This window comes from Marmota marmota, unplaced genomic scaffold (genome assembly GCF_001458135.2).
Source record: "Marmota marmota marmota unplaced genomic scaffold, marMar, whole genome shotgun sequence".
Taxonomy (NCBI): Eukaryota; Metazoa; Chordata; class Mammalia; order Rodentia; family Sciuridae; genus Marmota; species Marmota marmota.
This window is the reverse complement of record NW_025999894.1, coordinates 6,875,990-6,892,077: the sequence shown is the minus strand read 5'-3', so window position 1 is coordinate 6,892,077 and position 16,088 is coordinate 6,875,990. Positions and strand designations below refer to the sequence as shown.

At 60.2% G+C, this 16,088-nt stretch overlaps 1 protein-coding gene across 1 annotated transcript in view; it reads right to left on the bottom strand.

Annotated features, from left to right (window-relative positions):
- Window positions 1-15,861, bottom strand: part of Kif19 (kinesin family member 19) — a 24,714-nt gene extending 8,853 nt beyond the window's left edge. The window contains exons 1-7 of the mRNA XM_048795318.1: window positions 15,673-15,861; window positions 14,055-14,135; window positions 3,091-3,201; window positions 2,360-2,447; window positions 1,921-2,057; window positions 998-1,123; window positions 394-600 (exon numbers count right to left, since the gene is read on the bottom strand). Of these exons, the coding sequence (XP_048651275.1) occupies window positions 394-600; window positions 998-1,123; window positions 1,921-2,057; window positions 2,360-2,447; window positions 3,091-3,201; window positions 14,055-14,135; window positions 15,673-15,711 (789 nt within the window). The 5' untranslated portion in view covers window positions 15,712-15,861. The remainder of the gene's footprint in view (window positions 1-393; window positions 601-997; window positions 1,124-1,920; window positions 2,058-2,359; window positions 2,448-3,090; window positions 3,202-14,054; window positions 14,136-15,672) is intronic.
- Between the last annotated feature and the right edge of the window lie 227 nt (window positions 15,862-16,088).

The following is a 16,088-nucleotide window of genomic DNA, read 5'->3' as shown; positions in this document are numbered from 1 at the left end:
GGAAGCAAGGCTTAGGGTGGGGCACAATGATGCTGCCAGAAATGAGGGACAGGGACCTTCTACTCTCCTTGATGTGACTGGCAGTTCCTCTTCCACGCTCTGCCCACAGCCTCTCTCTCCCCCTGAACTCCTCATCTGGCCCACTGTCCTCCCCTCCTCTCCCGTCCTCCCACCGCTGCCCTGGCTCTTTGCCCGAGGCCCCGTCCCTTCCTACCCTCTGGACATCCTTGGTGCCTTACCTTGGGGGCCTGTTCATCCCCCACCTCCCTGGGATATCCTCTCCCCCAGCCCCTGGAAGCTGACCCCAGTTGTTCCCCAGCCCCCAGCATCTGGGGGAAGGGTCTCCCCGACCCCCGTTCCCCGCAGCCCCCCCCTTCCTGCAGCCCCCCCTGCAGCTGGCCTCACCTGGGAGGCGCGCTCGGAGCCCGCCAGGTCGATCATGAACAGGCGGCCCTGCCGCACCTCCTGCAGGAGGTTCTTGACCCGGCTGCGCTGGCGCACGGCCACCTGGAGCACAGCGTGGGAGCGCGAGGACGTCTGGTTGGCGGCTGTGGGCTCCTGGGTCCTCTGCCGGTTGCCCTTCATCAGCAGCTGCATGATCTGGGGTGGGGGCAGGCAGCTCTGGACGTGTGGGGCACAGAGGAGGAGCCGGGGCCCGGGGGCTGGGGGCGGGGCGGGTCTGGCACCCCGTCCTGGTACTGGACATCGGATGTGGCAAGTTGGGAAAGGGCAGGTGGGGTGGGCTGGCCTCCATGTGCAGAGGGGCTTGGCAGGTGGCCTCAGCCTTCTGGAGGGTGTAAGTGCAGAGGCCATGTAGCCTGGTCCCTTGCCCTGGTCAGTGCAGTGGGCATGTGGCAAGTGGAGTGTCCCTCTTGCTGCCACTCTGGGTTCTTGGCCCCCAAACCCCAGCTGGGCGCCAGCCGCTCCTGCTTCAGCCCCCACCCCTCCTGCCCCTCGTGTCCTCGGCATGGCCCTGGGTTGGCCGCACAAGACTTGCCTCCTTGGCATTGATGGTGGAGACCTCGGTGATGCCCGCCACCTGGATCACCCCTTTGGAGTCCTCCCGCAGCTCCAGGTACCCCAGGGCGGGGTTCAGCAGGTCCCGGATCATCTCATTGTAGATCTGAGGGACAGTGGGGGGCGGGGGTAAGAGCAGGAGGTCTAGGCAAGGACCTGGTCCCCGCCCTCCTGAACACGAAGGGAACAGGAGGTCACGCTTTCGGGGCCCCAGGTCCTCGGAGGGGAGCCTGGCTGGGGAGTGACCCTTCCTTTCCACGGCAGGGTGGGGGTGTGAGGCCTCCCACTGGGACCAGGGGGCTCCAGGCCAGAGGACCCCTTCACGACAGGTGGGCCGGGGCAGAGGGCCTCCTGACGGCTGGACACCGTGGGCAGGTGGGGGAGCCCTGCCGTTTCCAGGTGACCTGAGGCTGCTTCTCCCGGGGCCACAAAGTGGGCCTCGCTGGCTGCCGGCTGGACAGCTGCAGGCAGCTCCGCCTGGCTGCTCTTCCTGGGCTGTCACCGGGGAGATTATCTGCCCCTCGGGAGCCAAATGGCGTCCAGCCGGCTCCTCGGTCCTCGGTGTGCTCCCCCACCCCCTCCCATGGGCAGATAGGTTCTGTTTGAGGAATGGCCCTGGACTGTGGGGAGGGGAGCTGTCTGGGAGGCTCTGTGCTCCCTGCCAAGGCTACTCAGAGAAGGTCCAACGGGCAAGGCTCGGCTTTAGAGCCACAGGGTCCTGAGTCTGAAGGCTTGTTCCCTCACCTACTGTGTGATGTTGATCCAGTAGCCTAACCTCTCTGAGCTCATTTTTTGTAAGGTAGGGACGTGGGAGAGCAGCCAGGAAGCTGCCTGGGGCCTGGCTTCGGGCAGGTGGGCCAGCCCCTCCTATGCACCTCTTATCCAAGCCTAGGTGGGGCTCACCTCCAGGTAGGACATGGACACCTCGTACTCCATATCATTGCTGGTCTCCTCAATGGCACGGAAGAGGTCATTGAGGGTCCGAACGTAGATGCCGGGCTCGTGGTCCGTGCCCAGCATGGTGTAGGTTTTCCCGCAACCTGGGCAGAGCCGGGTGGGGGAAGAAGTGAGGCCTTGCTGGGCAGGTGCTCCTGGAAACCCCAGCTCTGTCCTCAAGGCCACTGCCCACAGCCAGGGAGGTGGCGAGGGACAGGAAGGGCGTCGGCCTTGGCTGGGGCCGGGGCTTTGGGACTGAGGCCCTAGGGGACATTAGGGCCCACCCCATCTTTGATTGCACCCTAGTTGGGACCACACTAGCTCTCTGATGCAGGGTGAGAGGCCTGGCTCTTGTGGGGCACACAGGGGCACCCCAATCCTGACCCACCACTGGGCTTCCCCTCACCCGTAGGGCCGTAGGCGAAGACGGTGGCATTGTAGCCTGAGATGACACCTTCAATGAGGCTCTTGGTGGTGGCCTGGTACACCATCTCCTGCAGGAAAAGGGGGACCGTCAGGGGCCTGCGGCAGACAGGGCAGAGCACAGGTGCCACAGATGTCCTGGCCCTGAGAAGGGAGGCTTCTGTCCCAGGAGCCCAGGCCGGGAGGAGGGGGAACAGAAGGTGGACGCGTCCCACCGTACAGCCCTGGGGCGCCAGCTGTGGAGCACTCAGGACACCTGAGACGCCGCCCCACAGCCGGCTTCTGGCCCTTGCCCCCAAGGACACCTTCCATCTGCTCCTGGGAGCCTCCTGAAGACGGGCGAGAAGGGGGTCCCTGGGAGGGTGTCCGCTTCCCTAAGGCGCTCCTCCTCCTGTCCCCCCATGCCAGACGGGCTTCAGGCTTCCTCCTCTGGCTCTGATGTGGGCCACCATGGAGTGTTCCAGGTGACTTGTGCAGGGTGGCAGGCGGTGCTAACCCAAGCGTGTCCATGCAGGTACACAGGTGTGCGTGCCAGGCAGGTGTACACAGGTGTGCGTGCCAGGCAGGTGTACATAGACTTCCTAAATGGGGATACTCTGGAAATCTGATCACCGAGCCAATGATGGAGGGAAGGTAGGGGTCAGTGGCAGGGCCCCTGAGTGGGACAAAGGGTTGAGAAGGCTCATGAGTGTCTGCAGGCCCTGCCCCCCTCACCTGGGTGGCAGTGAAGTCAAAGGCCACGTCGAACAGGTAGGACTTCTCCCGGGAGCGATGTGCCCGCAGGATGTCATCGGGGTCCTCCATTGGGTCCATGAGAACCACCATCTGCAAAGGTTGCCAAGGGCAGACCAGGGTCACCCAGGGTCCCCAGAGCCCAGGGCCCATTCCTGCCCCTGTCCACTCTCTGGGTGTCAGGTCCGGACACTTGGCCTAGGATGCCCGGAGGAGAAGCCTCCCTGATGACAAACAGCGGCTCCTGTGAGACGGGCACAGCCACAGGGAGCAGAGAGCTCTGTGGGGTGCCGCAGACGCTGGCAGAGCTCAGATCCTGGCTCCTTCCCACCTGCCACGCTGCCCACGGTGCCGCCTGTACCGCAGGAGGAGCGACCACGGGGCTGGGCCACCCTACCCACCCAGCCTTGCTGCCCCCACAGAGTCCCTCAGGAAAACAGTCGTCACTCCCGCTGGACAGACGTGGGGCTCAGGGTCTGCAGAGGTACCGCCCTGGCCACACGCTAGCTGGTGGGGGCCGGGGCTCTGGGAGGTGGTTGAGCTGCCTCATCCCTCCACACTCGGCAGGCAGCCCACAGGCAGGGCACAGGCAGGGCAGGGCAGGGCAGGTAGCAGCGGGCAGCAGGTGACAGTAGCGGCGGGCAGCAGGGGACAAGCATGAAGAAAGCAGGTGGGCTTGGGGGCTGCTCACTTGTGTCTGAGGGGAAGTTGGGTGATTGACAGCTGGGGGTCTGCCTGGGGGGGGGCCCTGACTGGAGCTGGGACGGGGGCACAGCTGCCCAGTGCCCACTGAGGCTCCCCCACTGGCTGGGTTCTTCCCCTGCTCTGAGGTGACTGAGGGACCCCTCTTCCAGAACAATCTCTAAGGCCACTCCACTCTGCCCACATCCTCTGTGGGCTGGGACTTGCTCTGGGCTCTGTTTGAAGAGGCAGAGGAAGGGCTTGGTTCCTTGCTGGAGTCCTGGCCTAGGGTGGGGTGGGGGAGTCAGTGGAGGCTCACGGAAGCCACAGAAGATGTTCAGAGTCCTGGAGGCCTTGGTTCGTGGGGTGCGGGATGAGGGAAGCGGGGCTGGAGAGCACTATCCGGACAGCCTCTGAATCCAAGCCCTGCCTCTCAGAAGCAGAGTGGCCTCGAACAAGCACTGGGACCTGCCGGAGCATCAGTCTCCTCCTCTGTGCTACCTCCCCGCAGGGCTGTGAAGATCCTGAGACAAGGGTGAGCATATGCTAAGTGCCCAGTGGTCCTTCAAGGGGCTGTTAAGAGGAGAGCAGAGGTGGAGGCAGGGGACGGGGAGGTCACCTACTTCCCCACCCGGGATGGCCATCAAATCCAGAGGGGTAAAAAAATGAAATAGAAACAAAATGAAATAGAAAAACAGCTAAAAAGCAAAAACAAAAACAAAGAAATTCAGAAAACTTTTCGAAAGACAAAAAACGAGGGCTGGGGACATAGCTCAGTTGGCAGAGAGCTTGCCTTGCACACACAAGGCCTGGGTTCAATCCCAGAACCACAAACATAAATAAAAGACAAAAAAGCAAAAGCAGTTGGGTGACACCCCACCTTCGCACAGAGGTCATCTGTCCCTTTGGGCCCCCACAAGGCAGGGGCTCTCCCCTTGCCCCTCCACCGTCCCAGGTGACTGGCTCCTCTAAGTGCTGCTCGGGGACTGGGAACACCCGGGCTCCCTGGGGTCCCGGCTTTGCAGACAGCCAGGGGAAATAAGCCACCACGGCGCTGGCCTCCTAATGAGCCGGGCCTGTTCCCCGGGGCGGGGAGCTCAACAGAGTGCCAGGTGGTGGCCCCTTCACCACGAGCAGGAGGGGCAGGGCAGCCTCACGCCCCTCGCGCACTCTCTGCGGCTGATCCTCACTGAGCCTTTAATGTGAATTCATGATTATTCTTCTCAGATGGGTGGACTCAGGCACAAAGTCACATTGCTAGGAATCGGCAGGGCCAGGGTTGGGGCCCTGGCAGGCACTGCCCATCCTCTGGACCTTCTTCTCACTCCCTGTCTCACCCAGGGCCTGGTGCTCATTCGGCCCTGGACACAGAGGCGAGCCTAGTCCTAACAGGAAAAGGTACAGGCTGTCAGCGTGGTCGCCACACAGAGGCAGAGACCGGGACTGCGCTCCCTCGCTGGTCAGCAGCAGGGCCGGGCGGGGCCAGTGATGTCCCCAACAGCTTGCAGAAAGACAAGGCATAGGGAGTGGCCACTCAGAGGGGGCAGCAGAGGCTGGCGTGAGGTGACAGGAGCCCGACCCGGGCGCACAGCAGAGCTCGTGGACCTAGGAGATCTGCGGTGGGTCCCTCTGGTTCTAGCTGTCAAGCTTGAGGATTTGGGAGGCCCAGTCCCAGGAGGTCAAGGACCTGGGGACTCCCAGCAGACTCCCCTCTGCATTGTGTCTATGTCCTGGGATGGAAGCCCCTTGCCTTCACTCCTGGACCCTGGGCTAGGCACACACCTGTGCTCACTACACCCTAACCTGCCCAGGCCCTTCTCAGATTCTCCAGGAGGGAGGGGCCCGGGGACCCTGGAATCCCATCTGATTGGCAGAGGTCCTATCCAATCAGATGGGATTCCAGGTAAACCAGTTAAAGATGAGGGCTCCAGACAGGCTGGGTAGGGGAAAGAAGGCCACCTCCCAGCCGGCCAAAGGCTGGTGGCCACAGAGAGCTAAGCACAAGGCGTCTGGGCTGCACTGTTACTGGGGGGACCCAGCTGGCCTGGCCACTGGTCACCTCCTCAAGCCTCTTCCAGGATCTGGTCCCTGTCCCCGGCTGCCAGCAGCAGGAGCCCTGATCAAGTTTCAGACTCAACTGAAGATAAAACCTGGCTCGAGTCCCCTGGCGCGGGGCCCTGTGGGATGCAACTGGAGCCCGACCCACTGTACCAGCTCCCACCTCGGGTGCCAGGGCTCCTGCCTTCAGTGCTCCCTGCCTCAGGTGCCAGACCTGCCTTCAGTGCTGGGGAGGGTGAGCAGCATGCATTGCCCATCCCCACCCATGACCTTCCCAAGACCTCCAGCACTGCCAGGGTCACGGCACCTCGGGCATCTGGTTCCTCTGACAGTGAACGCTCCTGTGACAGTGCGCTGCGGCACAGCTGCCTCGGTCCCCACTTAAAGAGGCTCTGCCTGGCTTCCATCTGTCTGCGCCCAGCCCCTGCCCCTCCCTCCTGTCCACTCTGCCACACAATGGAGCCCTTGTGCCAGGTGAGCTGGAGAAGGGGGCTGGAGCTGCTAAGGAGACCAACCCAGGACACTCAGGGAGGGAGAGCCCTGGGCCAGGCCCTGGAGGCTACAAAGTGAGGCCGGTGTCCTGCCTTCTGACACTCCTTGGTCATTTTAATAAACAGGTGAGGGTGGCACCCAGCAGGAGACGCCTAATCCTGCCAGGACGGGAGGGCTTCCTGGAAGACGTGGTGCTGGCACTGGGTCCGACAGATGAGAACTGACAGAGTTGGGGGAGAATGTTCTAGAGAAAAGCATGAGCAAGGCAAATAGGTGAGGGCAGGCTGTGGGTGGCAGTCCTCCGCTCGGACTGCTGGGGTTTCTTGGGAGAGACGCAGAGTTGGATAGAGCTGGGGGTTCACCTCCTGCCCCTTCTGCCAGGAATCTCCGCAGACAGATCCAAGGCTTCTTGCAGGCATCTACCCAGGCAAGCATGCTGCGCGCCCTGTGCCCAGGCCCCCGGTGAGCACACTCAAGCCCTCACCCTGGGAGCCTCCCTCTAAATGTCACGCTGGCTGGCACACAGCATGTACCCAGGGGATGTCTGCTGAAGAAAGCTGCCTTTTGAGCATGCCAGGCAGCGTGCTCAGCGGCTGTAGGAGTGGGCACTCCTGCTATGGCTGGACTGTAGATAAAGACTGAGCCTGGATCAATCATCCACCCAAAGCCATTGCTGCAGAGTGCAGTCAGTCAGGTCCAAAGCTGGTTCCAGAATCGAGGTTCCTTACCCCATCCTTGCACCCCGACTCTCGGTGTGAACAGGGGACAGCGGCTGCCCCATGAGGCAAAGCCCACCTGTCAGGACTTGAGTTGTGTGTTCCTCTCTCCTGCCCCAAGTTCACATGAAGTCCCCAGCCCCGTACCTTAGACAGTGACTTTATTTGGAAATACAGTGGCTGCAACTGTAATCAGTTGAGTGAGGACAAGGGCTTGACGGGAGAAGGGCGGGCCCTTCCCTTCCCTTCCCTCAACAAGACCATTTATAAAAGAGGAGTCACAGATACACACAGGCAAGGTGATGTGAGGAGAGTCACCAACGAGCCAAGGAGAGAGACCGGGACCAGACCCTTCCCTGACACTGATTTCAGACTCTGGCCACCAGGACTGTGGGGTAATAAGCTTGTTCTTCAAGCCACCCAGCAGAAAGCCACTTATTACAGCAGCTTTGCAAACTAGTGCACCTCCCGAGGTGGCTCCCTGCCCTGGGGATGTGGGTGCAGCCAGGACCTGAGATGGCACGTCAGCCCAGCCCTCCCTCAGCCCCAGGGGTTGGCCTCTGCGCGAGCACCCTCTCTCCCAACCCCCAGGGAATGCCCGTGGCCAGGGGCCGTCAGTGCTGCCAGGGGGCAGGAGACAGGCCAGGAGAGGGAAGGTGGACGTATCCAGGGCTCTGCCTTGCAAGCCCAGCTGCCCCAGCGGCCCCAGGCCTCCCAACTCAGCTTGGTCCTCCATTCCCAGCCTCCACTCCACAGCCTCCATTCCCAGCCCTACTTCTAGTTCTGTGCAGGTACAAAGTGGAATTCCCGCCTGGAATTCCTGCCCACTCGGAGCCCGTGAGATCCTGCTGGGGAGGGGGTCCTGGGCCCAGGGACAGGCTCTTTCCTAGCACTCCTAGGTGAGAAATCCTTGGCACAAAGCACACCAGGGGCTCTTCCTGCTGCGCCTACTCAGCTGCCGGGGCTTTGATGGCTTGGCGGTTTTCCCAGGACTCCTCCTGGCCTTCCAGCTGCGCCTAGACCAGGGCTTTTCAATGCCGCTCTGGTCATTCTTGGCGGCGGGGGTGGCCCTGCATGTGGAATGTCTGGCAGCATCCCTGGCCTCTGCCCACTCCATGCCCGGAGCACCCTGCCCCCAGTTATGACACTGCCAAATGTCCCCTCAGGGCAAAATGGCCCCTGATGAAAAATGATGGCCGAGGCTATTCTCCAGCCTCCACAGTTGGCAGTGAAGGTCCCTGAGGGTGGGGGTGCCACAAATGTGGCCCAGTGCTGTGTGACCCTGCCCGTGGCATCCATTCTCTGGGCCTCCAGTTTGGCCCAGTTTGAGGTCAGGGAGGACCAACAGGGTCCTCCTGGAGCCTCCTGTAACCTGTAGCCTCCATCCTACCCAGAAGCCTCTGGCTGGCTCTGGTCATCCCCAGCCAGGCTCACGTCCCCTTTACCCACACGGTGAAACAGAGCACAGCAAAACAAAACTGGTCCTGGCTGGGTGGATTTCAGCCCTGTGTAGCTATTTCTGGTTTTCCTTTTTTTTTTTATTTCCTTAAGGAGAATTTGATGCTGGTCATATTTCTATTTAGATTGTACCAACTTACGAGTTGTCAATAAAGGAGACTTTGATCCCAGGAAAGGGTCCCTGGGCTCTGTCAGTCTCCAGGCTGCACAGAGAAGCCCAGAACAGAGTCTGCTGAGCTCGTAAAGCCACCAAGGCCCAGCAGGCTGCTTAGGACAGAGTCCCATCAGACTGATGTCCTGGTCACATCTCCACTGGCTACAGGACTCTGAGGACCCCTAGATTCAGAATGATAGGGGGTCTAGTGTGTGTCTATCAGTGGGTCTGCAGCTGCCTTTATCAGAGTCCCCCAGGAGTGGTGCTTGTAAGATGCATATTCCCAGGCACCTCCAGATTCACATAATCATAACCTCTGGAAAAGGGGGGCCCACAAATCTGCATTTCATTTTTTGGTGATGCTTGGGAATGCACCCAGGGCCTTGTGCATACAAGGAAGACACTCTACCAACTGAGCTACATCCCCAGCCCCAAATCTGCATTTTTAAAAATATTCATTTAGTTGTAGATGAACACACAGTATCTTTATGTATTTTTATGCAGTGCTGAGGATTGAACGCAGTGCCTCACACATGCGAGGCAAGCACTTTACCACTGAACCACAACCCCCCAAATCTGCATTTTTAACAAGAATCCTTTCCTATACCTGTCCAGGCAATAAGTGTAAGAGTCCCTGTGTCCTCACAGCATTATACACAACAGTCCAAAGTGGGCACAACCCAAATGCTCACAGATGGATGGATTCATCCATGCCATGGAATAGTGTCTAGTCAGGAAAAGGAATGAAGTTCTGAAGTCAGCTGTCATGCGGGTGAACCTCAAACCCGTTACACGAAGGGGAAGAAGTCAGCCATCAAGGAGCACCTATTGTATGACCCATTACACTAAATGTCCAGAATGAACAGTTCAGAGACAAAGGGTGTGGGAGGGGCTGGGGACCTTGTGGGGATGGCCAAGGGGTAAGGCAAAGAGTCCTGTACCTTCCCTGGTCATTTGCCACTGTGCTCAGCTCTTGGGGGCAACAGGGCCAAGAAGCCTAGATGGCGTGTAGCTCTGCTGTCCCCAAGGCAGGCAAGGGAGCCCAAGGCAGCTGCCCCATAGGAGTCACTGTCTCTGGCTCGTAGCATCTGTCACCTAACGCTTTCTTCTCCGTTCACAACAGCACCACACTTGTGAGGCCACACGCCCCCCTACGCCATCGCCCTTTACCCCTGGGGTATGCAGAGCAGGTTCTTGTCCTTCCGTCTTCTGAGGAGGCCACAGAGGCTCAGGGAGGTCTTGGCTTGCCCATGGGCACCCGGCCAGACGTGGCAGGGCTGGGTCTCCTGGAGCCCAGGTGCAGTGCTGCGGGTCTCTGTTCTGTCGGGAGCGGGGCTCTCTTCCACCGCTCTCTCCTTTCTGCACCCACATCGCCCGCCACACCCTCCAGCCCCTCTGCCTCCGCTCCTCCTTCCCCTCCCCCTTGGTCCTGCCCTCCCACCTTGGTCCTGCTGCTGGAACCCCTGCAGGGTCCCTCCTGGGCTCCACAGGACCCCAGGAACCAAGGGTGGCAGCTGGGCTGCAAGCAGATAAATGCTAATTATAGGGTTATACAACTGTCTGTTGACCTAGTCCTGCAGAGGAACAGCCCAGGACTCAGGGGGGAGGGTTGGCAGGCTGTGGGCGAGGGAGAGGTGGCTTTTCCTCCTGTCTGGAACCCCCTCAGGGCCCTTCCTCCCTCCCTGGGTCCTCCCTCAGGGCCTGGCTTCAGGGTCCACTCCCACCCCAGAAGCTACCCGAGGCACAGAGCTCCTAGCACACTCTTCCAGGAACATGTCCATAGGGAGGTGGCCACTGGGGGGCCATATGGAGCACTCCGACACAGAGAGGGGGAGGCAGGAGGATTTTAACTCAGGGGCCTGAAACCTTCCCATAATTTGGCCCCTGAGGTGGATGAACATATATTACCCATGCCAAGCAGCAGGCGAATGCATGAGCCCTCTAACACAGGGTCCTCTAAGGACCCTCAAGGAAGCCTTTTGATTATTGTCTTGAGCTGAACTGGAAACCTGGGACCCCAGGCCCAAAAGGCACCTGAACTGGCCCTTTTTTTTTTTTTTTTTAAAGGATTATAGATTTCAGACATCTTTATTTTATTTTTTTTTAAAGAGAGAGAGAGAGAGAGAGAGAGAGAGAACTTTTTAATATTTATTTTTTAGTCATCAGCGGACACAACATCTTTGTTTGACACAACATCTTTGTTTGTACGTGGTGCTGAGGATCGAACCCGGGCCGCACGCATGCCAGGCGAGCGCGCTACCGCTTGAGCCACATCCCCAGCCCCTGAACTGGCCCTTTTAAAAATCCAAGTCCTAACTCCAGCTTCTCCAGAATCCAGGAACACCAAACTCTTGTCCCCAAGGACACTTTGCTTGGGGGGCCCACCTCTGCAAGACTGAATATCGTCTCTGAGTTCCAGGTGTCCCCAGGAGAACGGTGACGTCTGTCCCTAAGGAGAGTTGTTCTGGGACCCCATGAAGGAGGCTGGAGCCAGTGGGAGACACCACGGTACCTCTCCCCCTCAGGACCCACTGGGCTGGGCTGCCACACTGCCCCTCCCTGCTGACCACCCAGGGGCTGAGCCCTGGGTGGGGACCTCTAGGCTATGCCACTCAGGGCTCCCCTACCCATGGGCCCCAGACGACACCAACAGAGGAAGGAATTCACCGGTCCCCATGGCAGGCAGGAAGCAGGAAGCAAGAGGCAGGGCCCAGAGCCCAAGGCCCGAGGGGCTGGGCCACACCAGCCATGACAGCCACAACCCAGGGAGCAACAGAAAACAGGGGACAGCCCCACCCAACACCTTCTTTACAGGAGGCAGGGCACCATGCGGGCCACTTGGGGCCAGGGACACCTTGGCTGGACAGAGACACCACTGCCACGGGGTCTTGGGCAAGCTCCCAGGCTCACCCCGGTGACCACTGGGCCCCAGGCCCTAGGAGGAGGGAGGAGAGAGTCACCTGGCTGACTGGCCTCCTCTGGGAGGCTGAACAAGACTGGACCCCCAAGCCTCCCTCTGGGCCAGAGCCAGGAAAATCTCAGGGCCACTGGAGAGAGGCCCTGTGGAGGGGCTGGTCAGAGCAGGGGACAAGGGAAGCCTGCTGTCCGTGTGGCTCTTGGGCCCATAATACGTCCTAACGTCCGTGCTACCAGGGCCTCATTTTTCAGGGGGACAGCCTGCTTTAGGAGGTTCCCAGCTTAGCCCTGGCTGTGGCCGTTCCCAAACTGCCGGCTTCAGGGCTGGGCCAGGCCCCCAGGACAAGGCTGTCTTGGACAGAAGGAGCTCAGGACGGAGCTCTCTGCACCTCTCCACCCACAGAGGGGCAGCTCTGGTGGGACTGCCCGGCTGGTGGCCTTCTGCCGAGTGGAGGTGCCGTTCACAGGGTTAGGCTGGATCTGCAGGCAGCCCCTCCCCTGCCCCGGAGACAGAATGGAGCTAGTGTTCCCTGAGCGTGGCCGCACAATGGGCCGAGCCCTCCACGGGAGTGTTCCCATCAGTTAGTATTTATCAGCCCCCGGGGCCAGCTGGGAGCCAGGAGCAGCCAAGAGAGACACCATTGTCCCCAAACAAGGACCTGATATCCTTGGGGAAAACTGGACAAACAGGGAGTGGCCTCGGCTGCAGGGTTTCTGCTCTGAGCTCTCTGGCTCTTCAGGGATGCCCCTTCATGAGCTGGTCCAGCAGCCCTGGGGACCTCGGACCCAGCCGGTGAGGGTGACCAGCTCCTGTGAATCGCTCCCGCTGGACCGAGCCTAGATAGCCCTGCACACTCGGCCCCTCAAAGGCCCTCTAAAGAAGTCATTATACGACTGTTGTCCCCACACAGAGGTGGCACCGAGGGCCACGCAGCCGGCGGAGGCAGGACCTACACGGCCTTTCTGTGCACTCGCCCTGTGCAGTGGCCTCGACCCTTGCAGGCGGAGCCTTCTCTGTCCCCTTGCTTTCCCAGAGGCCTTTGAGAAGCCAGGGAAGCGACCCGGGCGGCTGGTCAGTGGCTCTTCTGGGCCCCTGCTGCACTATCACAGCCAAAGGAGGCAGCTTACTGGGCACCTGCCTGGGAGCCCAGGGGCGGGCAGGCCTTGGAGGCTGTGCCCCACCCTGGTCTGTTGATTCTAGGTCTTGCATCTGGCCTGAGGGACCGAGCCTGGGTGCAGGGACCGAGCCCCAGGGTGCCTTGCTCTGCACTGCAGGGTGCCCTTCTGACTTCCCTGGCCCAGCCCCCCATACCACCCCGACAAGCCAGCAGGAGAAGCCAGCAGCACAGCCCTGGAGCAGAGGCAAGAGGCCACTGGAACTCTCATACCGCTGTACCACTGTGATGCTCTACCCGGGCACCAAACCTGCTCCCACCATTACCCTGAACACCCCAGGACCGGAATCTTCACCTGCCTCCTCAGACAAACATCCAGGCTGCGTCCACAGAGTGTTTGGTCCAGCCCGCCCATGTCTCCAGCCCCATCTCACACCTCTTGCCCCTCTCTCCAGCTTGAGCCAGGCTTTTCTGTTATCCCACTGCATCATCATCCCTCTCACCACAGGCCCTTTGCACATACAAGTCCCTCTGGTCAAAATTTCCCCCCCTTGTGCACTTATCTCCTTTCCTACTTGTTTGAGCTCAAGCACGTCTCTTAAAGGAGTCTTCCCTCACCTCCAGGACTAGCCCATGCTCCCCCTATTCTCTGGCACTATGCAATTTTTTTTTTAAACATTTATTTTTTTATTGTAGTTGAATACAAGATCTTTATTTTATTTATCTTTATGTGGTGCTGAGGAACGAACCCAGGGCCTCACATGTGCGAGCTCTACCTCTGAGCCACGACTCCAGCCCACTATGCAATTTTCACAGCCTGCATTAGCTTCAAACTCCTGTCTGTTTCGATTCATTAATGCCTCATCTCCTGCGCCGGACTGTAGGTCATGGGGGAGGACAGGATCTTTCTATTGACTGTAGTTTCCCAGCTCCTAGCATGGTCCCCAGCATGTTGTGGGTACTGGACAAGTACTGCTGTGTCCCGTATCCTGCCCCTGTCATCATGAGGGACTTTACAGCCAAGGACTTTACAAAACAGGAACACCCTGGAGGTGAGCTCCAGCTCTGACCCTGTAAATGTGTGCAGACGTGTTAACATGGAGTCACGCCACGGCACCTGAGAGATGAGTGACCAGGGCCTGGGCTACATAAGGCTCAGCTTTCCAGGATCAGTCCGGAAAGACTTCCAAAGGAGAGGCCCTGGCTTCCTTGATGACGTTGTCAACGGTATAGTCAAGAGTTCAGGGAGCAGAGGAGGAAGACCCTGGGAGCCAGAAGTCCCTTCCTGCCCCCGCCAGGTGCCCTGGGCCGTCTGAGCAGCCTCTGCCTGCAGCTCCTGGCTGCAGTCCCACATACCTGCTCGTCCACCTTATGGGCGATGAGGGTGGCTCCTTCCTCCAGCTCTGCCACGCTGATGGGCCGGACCCTGAGCGCCACCTGGGAGAGAAGTCCAGACCTCAGAATGAGAAGGAGAGGGCCATGCAGGCCGTGGAGGGAGAGGAGGAGGAGAGGGCTTTGGAATTCGTCCTGCAAGCAGGGCCATGGCTTCTCCAAAGTCCAGCTACCTACCCAGGCTCCTTTGTTCTAAGGAAAACTCAGTGAGTCCAGGTCACTGCCTAGGTCAGAGGGCAACAGGTCCAGAGCATGTCAGGCTATGTGCGAGTCTACCCGTCTCTCCAGGGGCCCACGCCTCGGGGACAACCCCAGGGGAGGGAACAGTCTGCTCAGGCTGCATCAGTCACTTGCCCAAATTAAACATCCATGGCTCCCTGGGCACCGGTGGCAACATGTGTCTGTGGATGACGCACTACGCCCGCAGGTGCAGGCACGGGGGTGTGTGAGATGGGGCCTGGCAGTCGGGATGCAGCTGGGCAAGAGGCCACTGGCAACTCTCATACCCTTGTCTCTCTTCCCCTGGTCATCCTAGCCACCTGTGATCACATTCCTGCCCCAGAAGAATGTCACTGAGGAATGAATCTCCCCAAAGAACTCAGTGGGGAAAGGGGGAGGGTTTCTTTTGCTAATCAAAGGGACACACCTGTCCGCTGTGTGGGTGAAACTAAGGGCCTCACTCCACCTTCCGAGGTCCCTGCCCTGCCCTTCTGGCTGAACTCCACGGAGGGCGGGGACCCTGTCCTGCTGGAGAGGCTGTTCCAGACCCTGGGGCTTCTTGGAGTTGGGGCATTTTCAGGAGGCAGGGTCCCTTACGGAGGGTGCAGGGGTGGTAACTTTATCCTCCAGCCACATCATCGCACCTGCTGGTGTTGAAGCCCATTCCCGGGCCTCAGAAGGTGGTAGCTGGAAAGAGGGCTGGAGAGAAAGACCCTACCCAAGACTGGCCTTGGAGCCACCGCGTCCCCTCTTCCTCATTCCATCCCAGGACTGCTGATAACCAAGAATATCTACCTTCTGTCCCTGCACGCCACCACCCTTACTCCCACTTCCTCATCTGGCCCAAACCCCATGCTGGCCACTTCCAGAACTTCTCCCTGGATTCAGAGTCCCGACTTGGACCGTGTCTCCATTGCAGTCCATGGGCCAGCTATTACCCAGCCCGGACGCCTCTCCTGGCACCAGGTGGCTGAGGGGGGTCTTGTCTTCCTATTGTGGTCCTCAGCTATCTTTACTCCAAACCCCTGCTGGGAGATCCCCACTGGCTCACGAGGAAACCCCCACTTTCCATCTCAGGACAGAAGGTCCAACCTGTTGGGGATCAGAGCGCACTCTTGCCCCTGAGGCTGCTCCGGTTTGGAGGATGGCGATGCTTGGGGGCTGTGCGTTGGAGCTGGGTTAACTTTCCAGCCTCAGGTGGACGGCCACCATACCTGCTGGACACCTGTTCTCTGGGACTTAGGCGAAGTTGCTCTGGACAGTCCCAGGCCCTGTCCCTTGCGTATCCTCTTAGTGGACACTGTCTGAGGAGGTTTGGTTTCGGGGTCTGGAGGGGGGAGAGGAGGAGCGTGAAGAGTCTCACCATGAGTTGCTGGTCCTTGGAGTCCCCGCTGTCCTTCATGATTGCGGCGGAGGAGGGGGGGGCCTCAGGCCGCGACACCGGGCATGACCGAGCCGCACCCCCACCACAGTCTGCCGGTGGCTCCCCGCAGCCCAGCCGCTGCTGCCTGACAACCCGAAACCAACAACGCGCGGACGGCCCAGCGCCGACCCGGAGGCGGGGCCTGGAGGGCGGGGCCGGCGTCGCCCCGCCCCTGCGCCCGCCCCTCCCGCGCCCGGCGAGAGCTGCGCCTCCGCCGGGAACCCGAGCCGCTGCCCGCCGTGCGAGTCCTCCCCTGGCGTCCCTGCGGCCCTCGGCGCGTCTGTGCGACCGCCCAGCGACGCCGCGTCCGTTTGGTAGCTCTCGGCGCTTGCCCGCGCCCCCGGCTCGAGGCCGGG